Source organism: Ammospiza caudacuta, chromosome 22 (genome assembly GCF_027887145.1).
Source record: "Ammospiza caudacuta isolate bAmmCau1 chromosome 22, bAmmCau1.pri, whole genome shotgun sequence".
In the NCBI taxonomy this organism is placed as follows: Eukaryota; Metazoa; Chordata; class Aves; order Passeriformes; family Passerellidae; genus Ammospiza; species Ammospiza caudacuta.
In genome coordinates, this window is record NC_080614.1 from 3,467,630 (window position 1) to 3,487,151 (window position 19,522).

At 49.7% G+C, this 19,522-nt stretch overlaps 2 protein-coding genes across 2 annotated transcripts; one reads left to right on the forward strand and one right to left on the reverse strand.

The window, feature by feature from the left end:
• Positions 1 to 473: 473 nt before the first annotated feature.
• On the forward strand, positions 474 to 12,861 carry LOC131567343 (ATP-dependent RNA helicase DDX19B). Its single transcript, XM_058818919.1, has 12 exons — positions 474 to 602; positions 1,541 to 1,589; positions 2,004 to 2,057; positions 2,926 to 3,061; positions 4,851 to 4,943; positions 5,533 to 5,635; positions 6,568 to 6,682; positions 6,838 to 7,015; positions 8,052 to 8,289; positions 9,267 to 9,429; positions 10,673 to 10,864; positions 11,263 to 12,861. Exons 1-12 carry the CDS (start codon positions 546 to 548, stop codon positions 11,322 to 11,324), a joined length of 1,440 nt encoding a protein of 479 aa, XP_058674902.1. The 5' UTR covers positions 474 to 545; the 3' UTR covers positions 11,325 to 12,861.
• A 2,374-nt stretch (positions 12,862 to 15,235) lies between these two features.
• UBXN10 (UBX domain protein 10) lies at positions 15,236 to 16,111 on the reverse strand. The gene has a single exon (XM_058818912.1). It carries the CDS (start codon positions 16,109 to 16,111, stop codon positions 15,236 to 15,238), a length of 876 nt encoding a protein of 291 aa, XP_058674895.1.
• Between the last annotated feature and the right edge of the window lie 3,411 nt (positions 16,112 to 19,522).

Below are 19,522 nucleotides of genomic sequence, written 5' to 3' on the forward strand. Positions count from 1 at the left end.
TCACAGGGTCACAGCCTCACCCCACCCCGTGTCCACCTCTCCCCACCCCAGACACCCCGCTGTCACTCCTCACCCCGTGTCACCCCTCCCTACCCCAGACACCCCGCTGTCACTCCTCACCCCGTGTCACCCCTCCCTACCCCAGACACCCCGCTGTCACTCCTCACCCCGTGTCACCCCTCCCTACCCCAGACACCCCGCTGTCACTCCTCACCCCGTGTCACCCCTCCCTACCCCAGACACCCCGCTGTCACTCCTCACCCCGTGTCACCCCTCCCTACCCCAGACACCCCGCTGTCACTCCTCACCCCGTGTCACCCCTCCCTACCCCAGACACCCCGCTGTCACTCCTCACCCCGTGTCACCCCGCTGTCACTCCTCACCACCCGCCCCCTCTCCCGCCGCCCCCGGAACGCGCAGTCCCCGGAACGCCGGTGCGCGGCCGCGGTTCGCGGGTCCGGGCGGTGCCGGGGCGGTGCCGCGGGCGCGCAGGCGCCGCTCCCGCCCGGCGCCATCGCGGCTGCTGCGGCCACCCCGGGCCGGCCATGGCCACCGACTCGTGGGCCCTGGCCGTGGACGAGCAGGAGGCGGCGGCCGAGTCGGTGAGTGCGCGCCGGGGCCCGCGGGGGCTCGGGATGGCGCGGCCCGGCCCGGTCCAGCGGCGCGGGGTCCCCCGGGCCGCGCGGCCCCCGCCGCCTCCTCACAGAAAGCAGCGATCGAGAAACGCTTTTCGCCCCATTTTCTGCCGTGGGGGCAGGGAGGGCCCGGGGTATCCGATTGTCCCTGGGCTTGGGCTCTTCTTTTATAAGCAAAACCCCCAATTTTTATTTATTTATATATTTACTTATTTATTTACTTACCATTATTTTAAATTTTTCTTCGCCTTCATCCATTTTTTGCGTATCCGAAGGGCAGAGACTTCCCTGCGATCCCACTCGCCCTCCATCCAGACAATACAGCGCTTCAGGCACTCACCCAGCCTCACCTCTGTCCTCCAGCATCCAAAAAAATTCCTCTTTCTCTCGTATTTTTTTTAATGAAAAGATGTAATTTAGTACCTCAGAAAAAATTGTTTTCTGTTTTTTCTGTGCTTGGGCACAGAACACTAACTGAGGATGTGGGGGAAGATCCTCAGGGCTGCTCCCCCTGCACATTTCAGGTGGTGAAACTAATTCATCCTGGGGCAGCTTGTGCCAGCCAGGAGAGGGCATAGATCCTATTTCCATCCTGGAATGCTGATTTTCTTCCATTTTCCATCAGCAGAGCTATTGGGGGAGTGGAGGGTACAGGACACAAAACAACCCTTTCCCTGTGTTGTCATTACAGTTTAAAAAATTTGTATTTTTGTTTGAACTCCTGCTTAGAAATAGTTGTATTAAAACTCTTGAAATCAAGTTCCTCTTGTGTCTTCATCCCTTCCAGTTGACCAGGGTTTGTGCAATACTTGATAAATCCAAAGCTCAGGTTTTCCTGGCTGGGGAATTAGAATATATGGAGCTATATTTGAATTTCTCTGATTTTGTGTTTTCTTCATTTCTAGTTGAGCACTTTACACCTGAAGGATGAAAAAACCAAACCAGATGCCAATGGTGAGTCCCAGCTGCTCAGATGGGCTTGGAAAGGGGGGAATGTTTCCCTGTGGGGCTTCAGAGCACTGCTGCCAAAGTAAATTCCTGGTAAATCATGAGATTCCAGAAGAGCTGAGACTAAATAGCAACACAGACTAAATATTTTGGTGTCTCAGGGAGCTGGGTGAGCAAAATCCATTGGTGTGGTTGCTAAACTGCACTTGGGGGTGGTGCTTGGGTTTCCTGTGCACAGCAGTGGAGCAGGGCAGTTCTCCTCAGGAAAATGAGCTGTTTGTAGCTGTTCCCAGGATGTTCCAATCAGCTCCTCAGGAAAATGAGCTGTTTGGAGATTTTCAGGATGTTCCAAAGCTCTGGGGTGTGGGCTGCCCCCACACCCTGAGCTCACCTGTGCCCCCCTCACCTGTTCCCATGCAGGTGCCGTTGTCAAGGCAGATGACAATGTGGAGAAGACGGAGGATGAGGAGAAGGGTAAGTGCCTTCCAGAAAAAAAGCTTTGGCAAGGGAATTAATTTAATTTAAATTTAATTATATTGATTTAATATATACTTAAAGTAAGTCTGCCTTATGTCTCAGGAGCGCTGATCTTGTATCCTGCCCCAAGGACTTAATTGTAAGACATGTCCTTCCTGCATAACACTTTTAAAGGCATTGTGTCCTGTAATAACTTGGGAGACTCCTGGATTAGAGTGGAGAGAAATAAGGGGATAGCAGTGTCCTCAAGGCAGGACTGGATACAGGAGCAGTTGGATAACCTGGAGCTGGGATTGCTGTAGCAACCAACGAGTTGTGTTTATGCAGTGGCTGCTCAGAGGTGGGTAAAGGCTCACGTTCTTTCAGAAGGTGGTTCTAGGAAACAGATTTAGTAGCAAAACCCCAAAGTGCAGCAGTTTAACCTCATTTTGATCTCTGTTATCCTCAACCCTTGTGTTTCAGCTCTGAAATCTTTTAAAGTACCGTTTATCCTCAAACCTTCCTTAAAAATAAAACCCTGGGAGGTGTCTGCCCACATGTCAGAGTGAGGGTTGAGGAGGCCTTATCCTGTCCCAGGTAAATGCTAAGCTCAAAGAATCTTAATAAGCAGAGATCTGGATGTGTTAAAGTCTCCCTTAGAACAGTGCTTGTTTGATTTGTCTTCCTGGGTGTTAAATGGGGGAATCTCTGGGATCTCTCAATGTCTCATCCAGGAGGTTTGGGCTCTTCAAGCCATCACACTCTAATGAAGAATTTCAGTATTTGGAGGGATTTTGTCCCTTTTAAGTGGCTCAGGAGTTCAGTGGGAGCGAGGCCTGGAACAGGCTGTGACTGATGGATTGATGTTTTCCACCTCCTTTCCCAGAGGACAGAGCTGCCCAGTCCTTGCTGAACAAGCTGATCCGCAGTAACCTGGTTGACACCACAAATCAGGTGGAGGTGCTGCAGAGGGACCCCACATCACCCCTCTACTCTGTCAAGTCTTTTGAGGAGCTGCGCCTGTAAGTGCCTGCTGGGATGAGCCAGAGCCTTCTCTGCATGGAGCTGTCAAATCCTGGGATCAGATATATTAAATAGGCTCCCTTATAACTGGGTTTTTCAGTTTGTCATGGGGAGCCTTATTTGTAACTTCTGAGAGAGAGAAGTTTTGCTATAACTGCCAGAGCAGATATGAGTTTGGAGCCCATCAGGTAACTGGAACCTCTCCCTCAAAAAATTCCCTGGTGGCATAGGAGGTACCACTTAAAAGTACATGGGTTTGTGTATCAGGTTAATGCCAACCTGTCATTAATAAGTGAGTGTATCATTTGTATTATTTAAGTGCAAGGAGAGTTGGTTTATCTGGGTGCCTGATGGGGGTTTCCATCTGAAACAACAGCAGTGAACAGCATAAAGGGAACAGCTTCTCTTTTCCAGCAACACTGGATTTATGTACTGGAGACACCAGTATTTTCTGACTTCCTTCCCCTTGAAAACCTCTACCAGTGCAGCTTTCAAGGGATAACTGTGTTTAGGGCATGGTTGATGGATATATGTATTAATATGCTGAAGAGTGCATCCTGTTGGGATTGCTGTGCTTGTGTTGATCTCAGGTTTGTTGCTCTACAAGCTCTGCAGCAAAATGGGAGCTGAAGAGCCTTCTCCCCATGAAATGCCAGGGTGTTTTGCTTTGTTGGTGTTTGTGGTTGAGTGTCTGCAAAAAGAAGCTGAGGTCCTGCAGTGCCTGTTAGACTAATTCATTCCTGTGTTTCAAAAGGCAAACAATCCCAGGGAGCTAATGACAGGGACAGCCAGCCTAATTGAGTCTTCATTTTGTTATGACTCGGGGTATCCTTGGCAACTGGTGCAGAGTTGGGCTTTGTCTGTCCTTGCTTGGAGCAGCACAAGGTTACGTTTTCAAAGGGCTTTTGTTCCAGCCATCATTGGAAAGCAATACAGGTTTTTTGCAAAATTATGTTGTGCTGAATGGGAAGTTACTGCAGTGGGAGATGTGGGCAGGAGAGCTGTAACCTGCTTGGAAAGGAGAGCCCTTCTGAGAGCACTCACAGCATCCAGGGAGCACTTGAGGGTCATCAGCTGAGAATTTCCAGCACCATAACCCAGGTTTAGGTTGTTCTGGGGTCTCCTTGTCTACACAAGTGTCTGCTGAGAGCAGAAGGCTCCCTGGAGAGAAAGCAGCAGATGAGAGTTTGCAGGCCAGCAGTGTCAGCACACAGTTCTGGGTGTGAGGGCTGGCTTGCAGGCACAGATCACAAGGTGTAGTCACAGCAAACCGAGCTAATTATCAGTCATTTACCTGAGCCAGCATTGCTCAGCTGTAGTACAGAATCCACATAACCTGCTGAAGTCCTTGCAAGGATCTCATGATCCCTTCATCCTGTTCCTCACGCTTTGTCCCACGTTTGAGTCATCAAGGAGTGATAATTTTGGCACCAAGATTAGGCCTGGCTGAGGAACTGGGACTGGCCTGAAGGGCAGGATTAACACTTTCTGCTCTGTGATTCCTGGATTGTCTGAAAAGCTGCTTTGGAACAAGCAGTGCTGGCCTTAGACACAGCTGGGACAGGCTGGCTGACTTATTAATAAAATCCAGGGGTTTTTGCAAAGCTCCTTGTCTAGACTTCCTGCTGTCACTTATGGTTCCAGATGCTGACCACAGTTGTTTCACAGGTGGGATTGTACCAGAGACTGCTCTAGGATGTCTTCTTGAGGGTTTTTCTCACCTTTTTGTACACAAATGAAAACTAAATGGACTTAAATAGGTCATGATATGAAAATTTCTCTTTTCAGGAAACCACAGCTCCTGCAAGGAGTCTATGCCATGGGCTTCAACAGACCATCTAAAATCCAAGAGAATGCCCTGCCCATGATGCTTGCTGAACCGTATGTACACATTCTTCCTACTCTCTACCAGAATAGAAGGATTTGAAAGGTTCAGTGTACTGCTCCTGAATTTTGGGTGGGAGGAGGGTGATGAGAAACTCTCAGGGTATGGAGAAAGGGTTCCCATGTCACAGTGTTTCTGTGGTTATTAACTATGTGCCAGCAGCCCTGGATTTGTCCTTTTCCTAGGGCTGGTACTGAGCATGCAGTGCTGTGGGGTTTGGGAGGTCGTTGCCATTTTCCTCATTAGTTTGGGAAGAAATAATACGAAATGGCTCAGAAATCTGGGTGGGTAGGAGTAGCTGAGGTGCTGGTTTTCCTCTCCACAACCCTGAGCTGGAACATGTGAGGTACTGAGACACTGGGGAAGAAGTGTGAAATGGGAAATTACTGAGAGACAACCACAGCTCTCCTTCCAAATCTCCCTAACTGAGAAACGCTGAAGGAGGGTGTTGGGCAGGAAGAAATCCCTGCCCCATGGAGCATAGCTGGTCAGGTTGGCCATGGATGCAGAGCAGGGGTAGATGTGACAGGATTCAGGTGCCCCCGTGGTGCTTCACCCTCTGAGCTGTGCCTGCTGTGCCCCCAGCCCGCAGAACCTCATCGCGCAGTCGCAGTCCGGTACCGGCAAGACAGCTGCCTTCGTGCTGGCCATGCTCAGCAGGGTTGAGCCCGGGAACAAGTATCCACAGGTAACCTGGGATGGGGCTGTCTCACCCTGGCCGTGCAGTGCCATCTAGTGAGGAACCTCAGCTGCTGGAGGCCTTCAGATGTAAATTCATGGCTTGATGGAGCCATGGTGTTATTTCTTCAAGCTGCTTAAAGGGGATGGGGGTTTGGGGATTTATCAATTCAGTGCAAAAGATGTAGATTTTGCTCAAAAATTGTTCCTGTCAGTCCTTCCTGTGCATCACACAGGATGCCACTGCTCTGTGAGTGTATGAAGGGTGAGATAATACACATGTTATAATTCACACTATCACAATCAGAAGCTATTTCTTAATTACAATACATTATAAGCATTTCTTTACTTACCAGCTTATATTACACCATACTACAAATACCTTATACTAATACCAAATAACCAAATACCAAATAACTAATAATCTAAAATTATAAGTCTTACTCAATATATCTTTCATAGTTCTATTTCTCCAAAATATCTACTCTTATTTATAAAGTCATTTTTTAAAACTTTTTTCTTGTTCCATTTCTCTCTCAACAATGTTTATCCTATTTTATAACATTTTTAAGTAATGTATGTTTACATTCAAATGTATACTATGTGAACCTTCTATCAAACATTGAGAATTTTCTGCAAATCCATTTCCCACATGTGAGGAATTAAATTTTTCTGGGAGGACTTAAATCAGGGAAATAGTGCAGGCTGAAGAAGATTGGCTAAGTACCTTTGGGGTGGAAGAGAAGGTAACTGTGACAACATAGCAGAAAATGCCTGGAGAGGGACTTTTAAAATCAGATTTCCTCATAAGATGGTCGAGAAACTGTTCATCCACTTGCATATTTATCTTGAAGAAAACTTCAACAAGGATTTTAAAAAGCAGGTGTGATAGTGTTGCCCTGCGTGTTGATCATCTCACTCATTATCCTTCTGTTCCTCCAGTGTTTGTGCCTTTCCCCAACATATGAGCTGGCACTTCAAACAGGAAAAGTGATTGAACAGATGGGAAACTTCTACCCAGAGCTGAAACTTGCATATGCTGTCCGAGGCAACAAACGTGAGTAAGGGGAGACACCACAAACAGGAACGAGGGAATGATTCTCTCAGGTGCACCAGGGCAGTCAGGGGGTGAAATGGCTCGGTCAGAGAGGGCTGGAACATTTCCCTGTGTGCAGAGCCCCCCTAGAGCAGCCCTTCCTTCTGTCTCGGCAGTGGAGAGAGGGCAGAAGATCTCGGAGCAGATCGTCATCGGCACGCCCGGCACCGTGCTGGACTGGTGTTCCAAACTGAAATTCATCGATCCCAAGAAGATCAAGGTGTTTGTGTTGGATGAGGCAGATGTGATGATCGCCACCCAGGGCCACCAGGACCAGAGCATCCGCATTCAGAGGTACGGAGGGACAGGGACAGTGGGGCTGCAGTCAGGACTGGTGTCCTCACCAGTGAAGCAACAAGATTGAAATGACAGATTAGCTCTAGTCCAGGGGGCTCACAGAGGCACAGTGTCAGGGGATGACAAGCAGTTTCATTTCACAGGATAACACAGAATCACTAGATTGGAAGAGACCTTCCAGATCATTGAGTCCAACCCAGCCCCAACACCTCAACTAAACCCTGGCACCAAGTGCCATGTCCAGGTTTTGTTAAACACATCTAGGGATGTTGACTCCACCACCTCCCTGGGCAGCCATTCCAGAACTTTTATCTCCCTTTCCATATAAAACTTTTTTCCTAATATTCAACCTGTATTTCCCTTGATGCAGCTTAAGGCTGTGTCTTCTTAAGGTTAGGTGTCCTTAACCTTAAGGTGTCTTCTTAAGGTCCTTGATGCAGCTTAAGGTTCTGTCAGTGCTGCCTGGAGAAAGAGCCCAACCCCACCTGAGCACAGGCATCTTTCAGGGAGTTATAGAGAGTGATAAGGTCACTCCTGAGTTTCCTTTTCTCCAGGCTGAACACCCCCAGCTCCCTCAGTTGTTCCTCACGGGTTTGTGTTCCAAGCCCCTCTCCAGTCTCGTTGCCTCCTCTGGACATGTCTCAACGTCCTTCCCAAACTGAGGGCCCAGAGCTGGACACAGTGCTCAAGGTGTGGCCTCACCAGTGCCAAGTACAGGGGCAGAATGAGCTCCCTGCTCCTGCTGGCCACGCCATTCCTGATGCAGCCCAGGATGCCATTGGCCTTCTTGGCCACCTTACAGAATAAAAATCCTGTCCCTGGAGCGGAGTTTATTCCTCTTTAAGAAGGTATGTCTGGATGCTATGGTCCATGAGGGAGTGATCATGGGTGGATAAGATTGGGTTTAGTCTTTCCAGCCCTGGAAATAACTGGTTCCAGCATTGTGGTTTTCCTTTGCCTGTAGCATTCCATCAGGATATCATGAGATGACCATGTTGTATGGGAACCTTCCCTATTTCTCTTTCTCTTTCAGAATGCTCCCCAGGGACTGCCAGATGCTCCTGTTTTCTGCCACTTTTGAGGATTCTGTGTGGAAGTTTGCTCAAAAAGTTGTTCCTGATCCAAACATTATCAAACTGAAGCGTGAGGAGGAGACCCTGGACACCATCAAGCAGTACTATGTGCTGTGCAGTAACAGGGATGAGAAGTTCCGGGCTCTCTGTAACATCTACGGGGCCATCACCATTGCCCAGGCCATGATCTTCTGCCATGTGAGTGCTTCCAGGGAGTGCTAGTCCTAGTGACCCCTCAGAGTCTGCAAGTGCTAAAACCAAGCCAGACAGCGTTTCCAGAAAGGAGCTGAGAACAAAATTGCCCTTTATGGCTTCTCTGGCTCCATCTTTGAGGGAAATCCTGAAAGCCACATTAATACTGGCTGGTTTGATTTCCTGGGTTTGTCCATCCAGGAGACAACACTGGACTTTTTTATTCCTCAGTGGTCATTGTTATCTCTTAAATCCTCTGAAGGAAAGATCAGAGTAATGCACATTATTCCAAAACTCTGAACTGAAAAGAAAAAAAAGTAGGGTTGGAAAATGGATGAAAATAGGGCATAATGAGGGATTGGGAAGTCTTTTGCTTCTCTAGCTGATACAGAGCTGTTCCTGGGACTTCATTTCTCTCGGGTAACTGAGGATACACCTCTGGATCTCACTGTGAATCATACTGACTTGGTCATCTTTTTCTGGAAGCTGCCATAGTAATTTTTAGTGGAAAATCAGTGCTGACAGCACCAAACAGCCAGGCAAAGTTTGCTCAGACAGGATGAGAGTGTTTGGAATCTGCTGCAGCAGTTTGCTTTTAGGCTGTCTCAAGACATAATTGGAGCTCAGAAAACTGTTTAATTCAAGGCTGTTCAGAGCTCTGGGATTTCACAATCACATTCAGGACCCTGCCATTTTCCAAACTGAGTAGTTGTGGTTTTGTGACAAGTTTCATGAGTTTTCAGTGTACACATGTAGTGTCAGTCTCCAGCAGAGTGAAATCCAAGGAGCAGAGCACAAAGAAAACCTGTCTTATTAATCAGGGGCTCCTGTGGTGGCTGAGGTGTATTGTCCTCTCTGATACAGTTTGTAAGGGAGACAAAAACTGAGCAGCCAGGGAGCTTCCAGTGGGCCCCCAGGGAGGTTCATTGTCACTTTCCAGCATTAGAACCCGTTCCAACCGTGGGGCTGGCTGTGTGTTGCAGACTCGGAAGACGGCGGGGTGGCTGGCGGCCGAGCTGTCCCGGGAGGGCCACCAGGTGGCCCTGCTCAGCGGGGAGATGATGGTGGAGCAGAGAGCGGCCGTCATCGAGCGCTTCCGCGAGGGCAAGGAGAAGGTGCTGGTGACCACAAACGTCTGTGCCAGAGGTAGGATGTGGAGGAATGGGGCCAGGTGATGCTCCAGGGTTTTGGCTTTCATACTTTTCATGTATTTGTGACCCTGCAGTTCTTTAGTGTAGAACTCCAAACCCCACACGCAGTGCCAGCTGCTGTTCTCCTGGTTGGGGCAGACACAACCATTCCTCTCCATGCCTGGCTACCAAGGATACCTCACTGCCTCAGGATTTCATATATTCACTTAATATATTCTTTATAATTTGCATTTACAATTTTTAATTTGTACTATAACCCTGCAGTTCTTTAGTGTGTAACTCCAAACCCCACACGCAGTGCCACCTGCTGGTCTCCCGTTTGGGGCAGATACAGCAATTCCTCTCCAGGCCTGGCACTCAAGGACACCTCACTGCCTCAGGCTCCAAGAAATTAAACAAAAGGGAGCTGGGGAGAGCAAATTTGGGGTAAATTATTTCATTACCTGAAGCTGTAATTGGAGGATTAACCCCCAATATGCAAATGAACCAAAGTTATAAAAGTGTAAAAACCCCTGACCCCATGGTTCATTTTTGGGTTCAGCCCCTGGGGAGCTTCATCTGCCTGAGATGTACCTGAAAGTCCTTCAATAAATACACCCACATTTTATTCCCTTTATTTTGTCTGGCCTCTGTTTTTTGGTGGCCTGAGAAGGCATCCCAGGGAGGCTGCAAGCAGCACTTCCTAAGATAACACATACCCCTGGCCAGCTCACAGGGAGAACTCACATCCTCAGGTGTTCCAGTTGGGAGGAATTGGTGTCCTTACACTGTGTGCCTGTGGGCAAACATGGGATTGCTTGTTGGCTTCCTGCTGCTTGAGATGGAAAAGTCCATCCTGTGAGAGTCTGGCACCAAGCCAGTTTGCAGTGAACCTGTCCCCAAGCACAGAAAACTAAAAACCAGTGAAATCCAGTTCACTATCCCAGTAGGAATTTGTGGTGTAATTTGACATCCTAGAACAGCTAAGACAGGATTGTACTTGGAAAAAATCAAGTGGTCTTTAGAGCTTTGCAGGGAAGGAGAGAGTTTCTGAAATACTTGAGTGCTGGTAGAATTTCCAGAATATTTCAGTCCCTTTGGCTGTTTCAGTGGGACTCTCTGCCCTAACAACTCAATAGCTTATATTTCCACCCCATGAGGGTACTGTGGAAAAGCTCCATTTCAGAGTGTGAGGAGGCTGTTCCTGCTGCAAAAAGATTTAAGTGAAGTTGTGTAACCTGATGCTCTCTTTTTGTCAGGGATTGATGTAGAGCAGGTGTCTGTTGTTATCAATTTTGACCTGCCTGTGGATAAGGATGGCAATCCAGACAACGAGACGTACCTGCACCGCATCGGCCGCACCGGCCGCTTCGGCAAGCGAGGGCTGGCCATTAACATGGTGGACAGCAAGCACAGCATGAACATCCTCAACAGAATCCAGGAACATTTCAGTACGTACCCTCAGCCTTTCTCCTTTCCCTAAGCTGTTGAATCACTGCAGAATTTGACTTGTTGGATGCTGAGCAGGTCTCAGGGTGCTTGTTGAGCCTTAAACAGGTGGCAGAGGAGCACAGCAGGAGTGTTTGGTGTAGCATCACTTGGGATTGTGACCTGCTGCCTGGGACAGGAACAGAATAAATCAGGCTCTGTTTGCTGTCTGCATGGATAGTCCTTGAAGTGGATGTTCTGGAGTACCCAGAAGGGCCTCTGATAAAAGGAAACAGTTTTAATTTGTATTTTTAAAACCGGACTGACTATTCACTGATAAACCAAAACTCAGGTCCAGCTGAGCAGCGTTCCCTTCTCTGCTCAGTGTTAAGAAATCTGACCTATTTCTCTTCTTTCCCAGACAAAAAGATAAACAAATTGGATACCGATGACTTGGATGAAATTGAGAAGATAAATAACTGAAATAGCTGCTGGAACTGGTATGTGCCCTGCTGTGGAAGTTCTCCCACTACAATTGGATCAACGTTTGGATTGGCACAGCCTCTCGGCTCGTCCCGAAAAGGACTCTTCAAGATATGAGTACACAAAAATTACCTCATGTTCAAAATTGCAGTTGGACTTCAAATTGTGCAACTATGGGGAGGAAGAGGAAATGTTTACAGAAGCTTTTAACATTTCTTAGTTTAGCCTTAAAATGGGATGATCTTTGGAATTCTGAGAAATACACTTGCCAAAAGAGAGGCAATAGGGAATACCTAAAATTTTAAAAGGAAAAAAAAATACTATTATCTTTAATTGGGATAATGTGCAGCATTAACCTGGTCAGTTTAAATCCAACAGCTGAATATATAACGGACATAAGGAAAGGGAAAAAAATTTAAAAAAAGAAAACCTAAAAACCCCAAACAAGGCAGCTGGTTTTTGGCTAAATACTTAACTTGTACAAACTAGGATGTCACTCCCCTGAGCTCTTTAAGACTCATTTCTGGCTTTCTGATGGATTTGCCCTGCTTTTCCTTCCATAAATTGTCCTGAGGATGTCTCCAGTAGCTCCTACTCGCAAACACAGGTGCAGTGTGGCTTTGCTGGGCAGCATTTTCTTTTCCTTTGTCCTGGATTTGTTGGGATTGCCGCTCTCCGTGACGGGGTGGTGGTGACACTACACAAGTTCATCCCAAGTGTTTAACCTGGCTGTGGTGTGGGTGGGTGGGCTGGGAGGGGCAGTATGAAGAGAACTGTACTAATGGATTGCCTGATTAAATTCACCTCTGTGAGTGAAATTCACCATCTGATGAAATGCACCATGCTGTGAAGCTCAGCATGGGTAATGTACAGAGCTGTTGGGCTTCACCCATCAGATACAGGATTACAAGAACCAACAAATCATGATAGCCTGGATTGACCAAAAACATGTACCCTTAGTACACCAAATTTACCTATTGCAGTAGGTTTCAGTACCAGAGTTTTGAGTCAAATTGCTCAGCCAAATTGCAGGTGGGAAGTGCTCCATAGTGCAAAATAGGTTGTTGTTCCCTGCCCCGGGGTGTTCCATGGAGAAGGAAGGATTCACAGCTCCTGGAGAAGAAAGGAGATGCCTCCTGTGTGTTGGGACCACTCTTGTGCACACAGCTGGACACTGTGGGCTGTCCCCCAGCCCAGTCTCCAGGAGAAGGAGGCTCCTGAACCAGAACTTAGGGTGCACAGCTCTTTGTTGGGGGGGAAATGGGACATGCATGAGCAGCCATGGGCCTGCTACTCAGCGTGGGAATCATGTCAAAACAAATGTATAAATTGTAAATTTAAACTGAATTGTTTTCTTTGCAATTTTGGCCATCATATTCTGTTCAAAGACAGGAATATGGATCCTTTTACCAAGTAAAAAAAGGCTCATTTAAAATGTACCTAAAATTTTAGGAAATTGTGCACCCTTTTATCAATTTGTATAAAGGCTTTAGTGAAGAAAAAAAAACAGCTTAAAATTAAACTTTTTGTATTCTGGGGTGTATCTATTTTTATTCTGTTGGAATCCTATTTAAAGTGGCAGGTGAGTGAGTGCGTGTGGAGTGGAAGACTTGATTTAATCACCTACTTTCCTAGTACAGTTGAATGACCTGGTGACAGCAGAGTATTGGATTGAATTGTCATGGAAGCTGCTGCTGGTCCTGTGTGCTGTTTCTAATGTACTTTTAATTGGAATTAAAGAACACATACTGAACAATCCCTTTGCTGACTTCTTGCTTGAATACTTTGTTGGTGTTTAAAAGCCTCAGTAAGGACATTCTCAGCCAAAAGTCCTGATAAGTTTTATATTTGTGACTTTAATGCTGAAATTCTTAAAAGATTCCCACTAAGAAGTTTGTTAAATGATGCCACACAATAAATGAGGTCAGGCAAATATTGTTCTTCGCCCCGTGCTTCTTGTGCTGGACTTAGAATTGCTGCTAAAATCTCCCCAGAACAGTTCTGAAGGGAAGAGAAGAACTGAGGGAGAAAAGAGGTGTTTTCCCTGTGCTGTTGCTTGCCTAGATCAAGACTTGATACTTTTTGCCCATCTCTGGAGATGCTGTAGCCTGGGTGAGGTGATTAGAACCAAACTCATCCAGCTTTACCAGGAGGAACATCCTGCAGTGTGAGAAATCCACTGTGAGCCGAGTTACTCTGAATTGTCTGATGGTTCTGTTCTTGCTCAGAGCCCCTGTGCTCTCACAGCTGCCTGCTGCTCCCCAGCTCTGCTCACAGCTTGTCACTGATGGAGAGTGCTTCCTCCTTGGCTGCAGGCTTGTGCTGAGCACAGGATGCAGATCCAGACTTCAGGAGGGTGGTGTGGAGGGCAGCTGACCATCCAAAGGCTGATTTGGGCAGCCCCTGAGGTATTTGCCATCAAACTGAAGGTTTCTGAAGAGCAGGTGTGATGGATAAACTTCAGCTCATGTAAATCATTTAAAGTTCAAGTTTCAGCCTTAAAGGTTTTATTTAACAAGGATGGAAATACTCTGAAATACAGGAGTAATACAGTACCCACAACAGGCAGAAATAGGGAATTAACTACCTAACTCTGAAGGAAACCTGGAAAATGGTCCCTTTTCCTGAAACCAAGTGAAATACTTCATGGTTCTGTTGAAGGCATCCATATGTGTCAATATCTGTGACTGCTGCTGAGTGATTCCCATGACCAACAGCAGCAGGGACCACTGTTCCATCAGACACTGGTTTTACAAAGCTGCTGGACTCTGAACACTTGAGGTACCACACTCAGCCAGCACAGCCATCAGCTTTCTGCTCCTCTTGTGTTTGTGCTCCTGTGCAGAGTTGGTTTGGCACTTACACTGAACTTCAAAACAAATTTGGTTTGCCTCAAGACATTTAAACTCACTCATCTGTGTGGCAAGTGTCCATTGTTAAAGGAGATTAAAAATTACTGCCTTTGAAATTCCATTAGAAACTAGGAGATATTTCTCTTTTTAGCACAAGGACATTGTGTTTGCCTAAATCTGCCAAGTCACCCAACCAGCATTTTAATGATGGTGCAGTCAAAGATGGCTTACTCCTTGAGCCAGATCCCAGTCAAATCCCATTAGTATCTTATTTAAAATTCCCAAAGGAGCACTTGCTCCTTGGACTAACTCACTTGAGTGCAAAAGGGTTAAATGGAATTATCTGTAACATCCCTTCTTAACTATCCACCTCTTCTTACCTACGGATCACATGAGCCAAATAAGAGAATAAAAACTAAGGAGAAAATCCTGTTGCTCCCCAAGACAGCCAAATTAATAACTATTTCTTCTTAAAAAGATGATTTAGTCACAGTTAAAGCTGGACTGAGGTTATCCAGAAACACCTGAGTCCTCACAGCTATTTTACAATGTCTTGCAATTTAATACTTCACAATAACTCATTCCTGTGTCACTACTGTTATTTGCAGATGGGTTTGGGGGTTGATCTCCTTTTCAGTCTCTTGAGAAGACATTTAGGATAATTACAAGCTACTGAAGGTGGTCCTGTAGCTAAACCAGTTCTGTTTCTAACTTCTCAAAACATGGAAAAGGACAAGAGGAGAGGTCTTGGAAACCTGAGTTTTCAAAGAACATCAGGAACTTCAACAAACCAGAAAGGCTGAAGGTTGGTGGTGCTGAGGCAGAAATTTGTGATGGCACAGGTGACACAGGCTGTTCTGTATGAATCAGGTTTATCCATCTGAAATGCTATTCTCTGAAATACTATTTCAAGTACTATTAATATCCATAACTCTGCTTCCTGGGGATTTTGTGGGAGATAGAAGATTAAGAAGTAGGTGCAAGAAGCATCAGACTCTCAGTATTTTGGAAGAAGCAATGCAGCTCACTGAGCAGAAGCACCACAGTGTCTCTGTGTGCCTAAAGATCTGCTGCTGCATCGTGCTGCTTGTGCTGTCGGATGCACAGCACGGACTTGGGCAGGATCCTGCACTCCTGGAGGGACTTGGTAAGGTCAGAGAAGCTCCTCCGGGGCACCTCCATGGTTTCAACGCTGCAGTGTTGGTAGTTGGCCAACAGTTTCTGTCCTGCCACAGCAAGGACGGTCTGGAGGCTGTCAGAGGGCTTGAAGTGGTGCTCAAACCTCTGCCCAGAGGGAGAGCGGACAGCGAGCAGCACCTGCGGCTCTTCCAGGCCTGCAGGGAGCACCCAGGGGCTCTCCTGCCTCCCCTGCCCTCCCCACTGCTCAGGGGCACAGAGGACACGGGAGCTCTCCTCGGTGGGAATGCCGCTTCCTGACAGTGTGCTGGCACATCCCTGTCCTCCAGAAAAAGCCTTGGTGGCTTTTGGAGCATCCTCCTGGCCCTCGCTCACTTCCAGCCGGTTGGTCCGTTCAGCCAAGGCTTCCACGGCGCTGCTCCCCGCCCCCTTCCGGCCGATGGAGGGCAGCACCCGGTACCTGTTCAGGGAGGAGGAGGAGGGAGTCTTCAAAGGCACCTGCTGCAGGAGCTTTGGGATCTTCCCAGGAGACACCTGGGCAGGTGGGAACGCCGCTTTTGTGAGCGGCGCTCTCCGGCTCCTTACTAATTCCCGAGGAGAAGGTGCCAGCGGGGAACCTGGCACAGGGCATGGACAGCCTTCTGTGCCCTGACGGTGGCTCAAGCTTGGCCTCTGTCCCTTGGCAGATTTGGGCCTGGAGACGTGCATGGTGATGGTGCTGGCCCACAGCAGAGTGGCTGTGCCCAGAGGGGAGCGGAGCTGAGCTGGTGCTGAGTCCTGGAAAGCCGCTGTGGCCATGGCACCTGTGGGGTGGCAAAGAGGGAAAAGTTACAGGAACTGGGCAGGAGCCCTCAGCCTCCCTGGGGCTCCCACACTGGGCTCTGGGGCAGGTAATGCCAGGTAAACCTGGGGTACCACTGCATGGGCATCACTGGGAATCAATGGGCATCACTGGGTATCACATGGGCATCACTGGGTATCACTGGGTATCACATGGGTATCACTGGGTATCAATCACATGGGCATCACTGGGTATCACATGGGCATCACTGGGTATCACTGAGTATCACATGGGCATCACTGGGCATCACATGGGCATCACTGGGTACCACATGGGCATCACTGGGTATCAATCACATGGGCATCACTGGGTATCACTGGGAATCACTGGGCATCACTGGGAATCACTGGGTATCAATCACATGGGCATCACTGGGCATCACTGGGTATCACTGGGCATCACTGGGTATCACATGGGCATCACTGGGTATCAATCACATGGATATTACTGGGTATCACATGGGCATCACTGGGTATCACTGGGAATCACTGGGCATCATATGGGTATCACTGGGTATCATATGGGCATCACTGGGCATCACTGGGTATCACTGAGCATCACTGGGCAGCACTGAGTATCACTGCATGGGCATCACTGGGCAGCACTGGGCATCACTGGGAATCACTGGGAATCAATGGGCATCACTGGGTATCAATCACAGGGATATCACTGGGCAGCACTGGGCAGCACTGGGCGTCACTGGGCAGCACTGGGCAGCACTGGGTATCACTGGGAATCAATGGGCATCCCTGGGTATCAATCACATGGATATCACTGGCATCACTGGGCAGCACTGGGCATCACTGGGCAGCACTCACCCTGCAGTGCAGTAAGGGCCAGGTCCCAGAGGGTGGGAGCTGTGCTCTGTGTAGGGACTGGCTTTGGCAGGGATTGTGCAAAGCTGACCCAGAGCTTTGGGGAGTTGTGCCCTTTGCCAGTGAATGTCAGTTTTTGATGGAAATAATGATTTCTTTCTTCTGAAGCTGAAAAGTCAGCACAAATGGGAGAGGAGTGAAGCTCAGAGCACAACTCTGGCCTTTGCACTGTTCCTGCAGGGGCAGATTCAGTGCCCATTGTGGATTTTGGGATAAGATAGATTTCACTTCATATTTTAAAGGTATCAAAACCATTGAAATTGAAAATCCCTGATTCAATACACAAAAACCTGTTCTGACTCTCCAGAGACCAAAAGCTTGGTCCAAAAGTGTCCAAAATTCTCTGTTTAACAGAGAATGATTTACCTGAGGGAACGGCTGGAGCTCTGCCAGGGGGGTTTAGGTTGGATATCAGGGAAAGGTTCCTCCCCCAGAGGGTGCTGGCACTGCCCAGGCTCCCCAGGGAATGGGCAGTGCCAGGCACACCTGGATGGGGCAATGCCAGCACACTTGGATGGGGCAATGCCAGGCACACCTGGGATGGGCAATGCCAGCACACCTGGGCTGGGCAATGCCAGTACACAGGGAATGGCTTCCCACTGACAGGGGACAGGGTTACATGTGATCTTGGGATGAAACTGTTCCCTGTGAGGGTGGGCAGGCCCTGGCACAGGGTGCCCAGAGCAGCTGTGGCTGCCCCTGGATCCCTGGCAGTGCCCAAGGCCAGGCTGGATGGGGCTGGGAGCACCTGGGACAGTGGAAGGTGTCCCTGCCATGGCAGGGGTGGGACAAGATGTTCTTTAAGTTCCCTTCCAACCCAAACCCTTCTGGGACTCCATTCTAAACCAAACAGAGAGAACAGCCCCTGTGGCACTTCGCCAGGGATGTGTTTGTTATTTAACATTTCACTTCTCCTGCAGCTCAGCACGGCCAAGGCAGAGTCCCAGCACACCCTGCCCAGCCCCAGCTGACAGACCTGTCACACTGACAGACCTGTCCCTGCCGAGCCTCCAGGGAAGGGGACAGGGACACGGGCCCAGGTGACTCAGCCCAGCTTCCCAGGAGCCCGTGGGAGGGACAGGGGCTGCGCCTCCCGCTTGCTGCTGCTAACAAATAAACTCCAAGGCAACAAGGCACTGAGGCACAGCTCCCAGGGAGCACTGACAAACATCCCCAGCAACGCTGCCACTGCCAAGAATGAACCCCCAGCCAAACAAGCTGGCAGAACCCTGGTGGGGCCCTCCTGCACTGCCCCAGCACAGTGTGTGACAGAGGGGACAGGCTGGAAATGGGGTCTGCTGAGGGCTGGCATGAGGAACCACAACCAGGGAGGGCCGTGCCCACAGGTGCCCCCAGGGCCCGGGAGGTGGGCACTGCACACCCTGACCCACAGGATCCCAGCGGGGCCAGGCTGCAAGGGACAAGGGCAGCTCATGGGGTGCCACCTCCCTGACCCAGCAGGGCACAGGGCACCCGGCATGGAGCACAGGCACAGAGCATGCAGCACAGGGCATGGAGCACAGGGCACGGGGCACAGGCCACAGAGTACAGGGCACAGGGCAGAGGGCACAGAGTACAGGGCACGGGGCACAGCAGGGCACAGGGCACAGAGCACAGAGCCAGGGGCACAGACCAAAGGGCACGGGGCACAGAGCACAGAGCACAAGGCACAGAGCACAGAGAACAGAGAACAAAGCACAGGGCACAGGACACAGGGCACAGGGCATGGGGCACAGAGTACAGGGCACAGAGCACAAGGCACAGGGCACAGAGGACACAGAACAAAGCACAGAGCACAGGGCACAGGGCACAGGGCATGGGGCACAGGGCACAGGGCATGGGGCACAGAGCACAGAGTACAGGGCACAGAGCACAAGGCACAGGGCACAGAGGACACAGAACAAAGCACAGGGCACAGGGCACAGAGCACAGGCCTGTGTGCGGATGGGTCTGGGATACCTCTGGCAGGGACACTCCACAGCCTCTCTGGGCAATGTGTTCCAGGTGTTTAAAGAAGTCCTTCCTCATGCTCAGCTGGAACCTCCTGGGCATCACTCCCTGCCCAGTGCCCCTGTCCTGGTGCGGGCTGGCCCAGCCCCAGGAGAGCCCTCGGTGCCACCGCCCGGCCGGGCCCACAGCTGGGCCGGGGGCCGAGCCCACGGCCGGGCCCGCGGCAGGAGCGCAGCCCCGCCGGCAGAGCCGGGCGCTGTAGCGCGGCTGCAGAGCCCCAGAAGCCGCCCCCGCTCCCTCCCCCGGTGCCGGTGCCGGTGCCGGTCCCGCAGCGGCCCCGCCGCCCCTCACCTGCCCCGCGCCCGCCTCACGGCGCCGTTACCGCGGCCACCGCGGGGCTGCCGGCGCGCGCCACGCCCCGCCCACGGCCCCGCCCACGGCCCCGCCCACGGCACCGCCCATGGGAACGGGAATGGGAAATAGGAATGGGAATGGAGACAGGGAATGGGAATGGGAATGGGGAAAGGGAATGGGAATGGGAAC

Bases quoted from the DNA above. Each gene is read 5' to 3' on its own strand.
- UBXN10 (XM_058818912.1), bottom strand. From the start codon at position 16,111: ATGGCCACAGCGGCTTTCCAGGACTCAGCACCAGCTCAGCTCCGCTCC.
- LOC131567343 (XM_058818919.1), top strand. From the start codon at position 546: ATGGCCACCGACTCGTGGGCCCTGGCCGTGGACGAGCAGGAGGCGGCG. The intron at 7,016-8,051 runs GTACGGAGGGAC...TTTCTCTTTCAG, and splicing joins CAGAGCATCCGCATTCAGAG to AATGCTCCCCAGGGACTGCC. The intron at 10,865-11,262 runs GTACGTACCCTC...CTTCTTTCCCAG, and splicing joins CAGAATCCAGGAACATTTCA to ACAAAAAGATAAACAAATTG.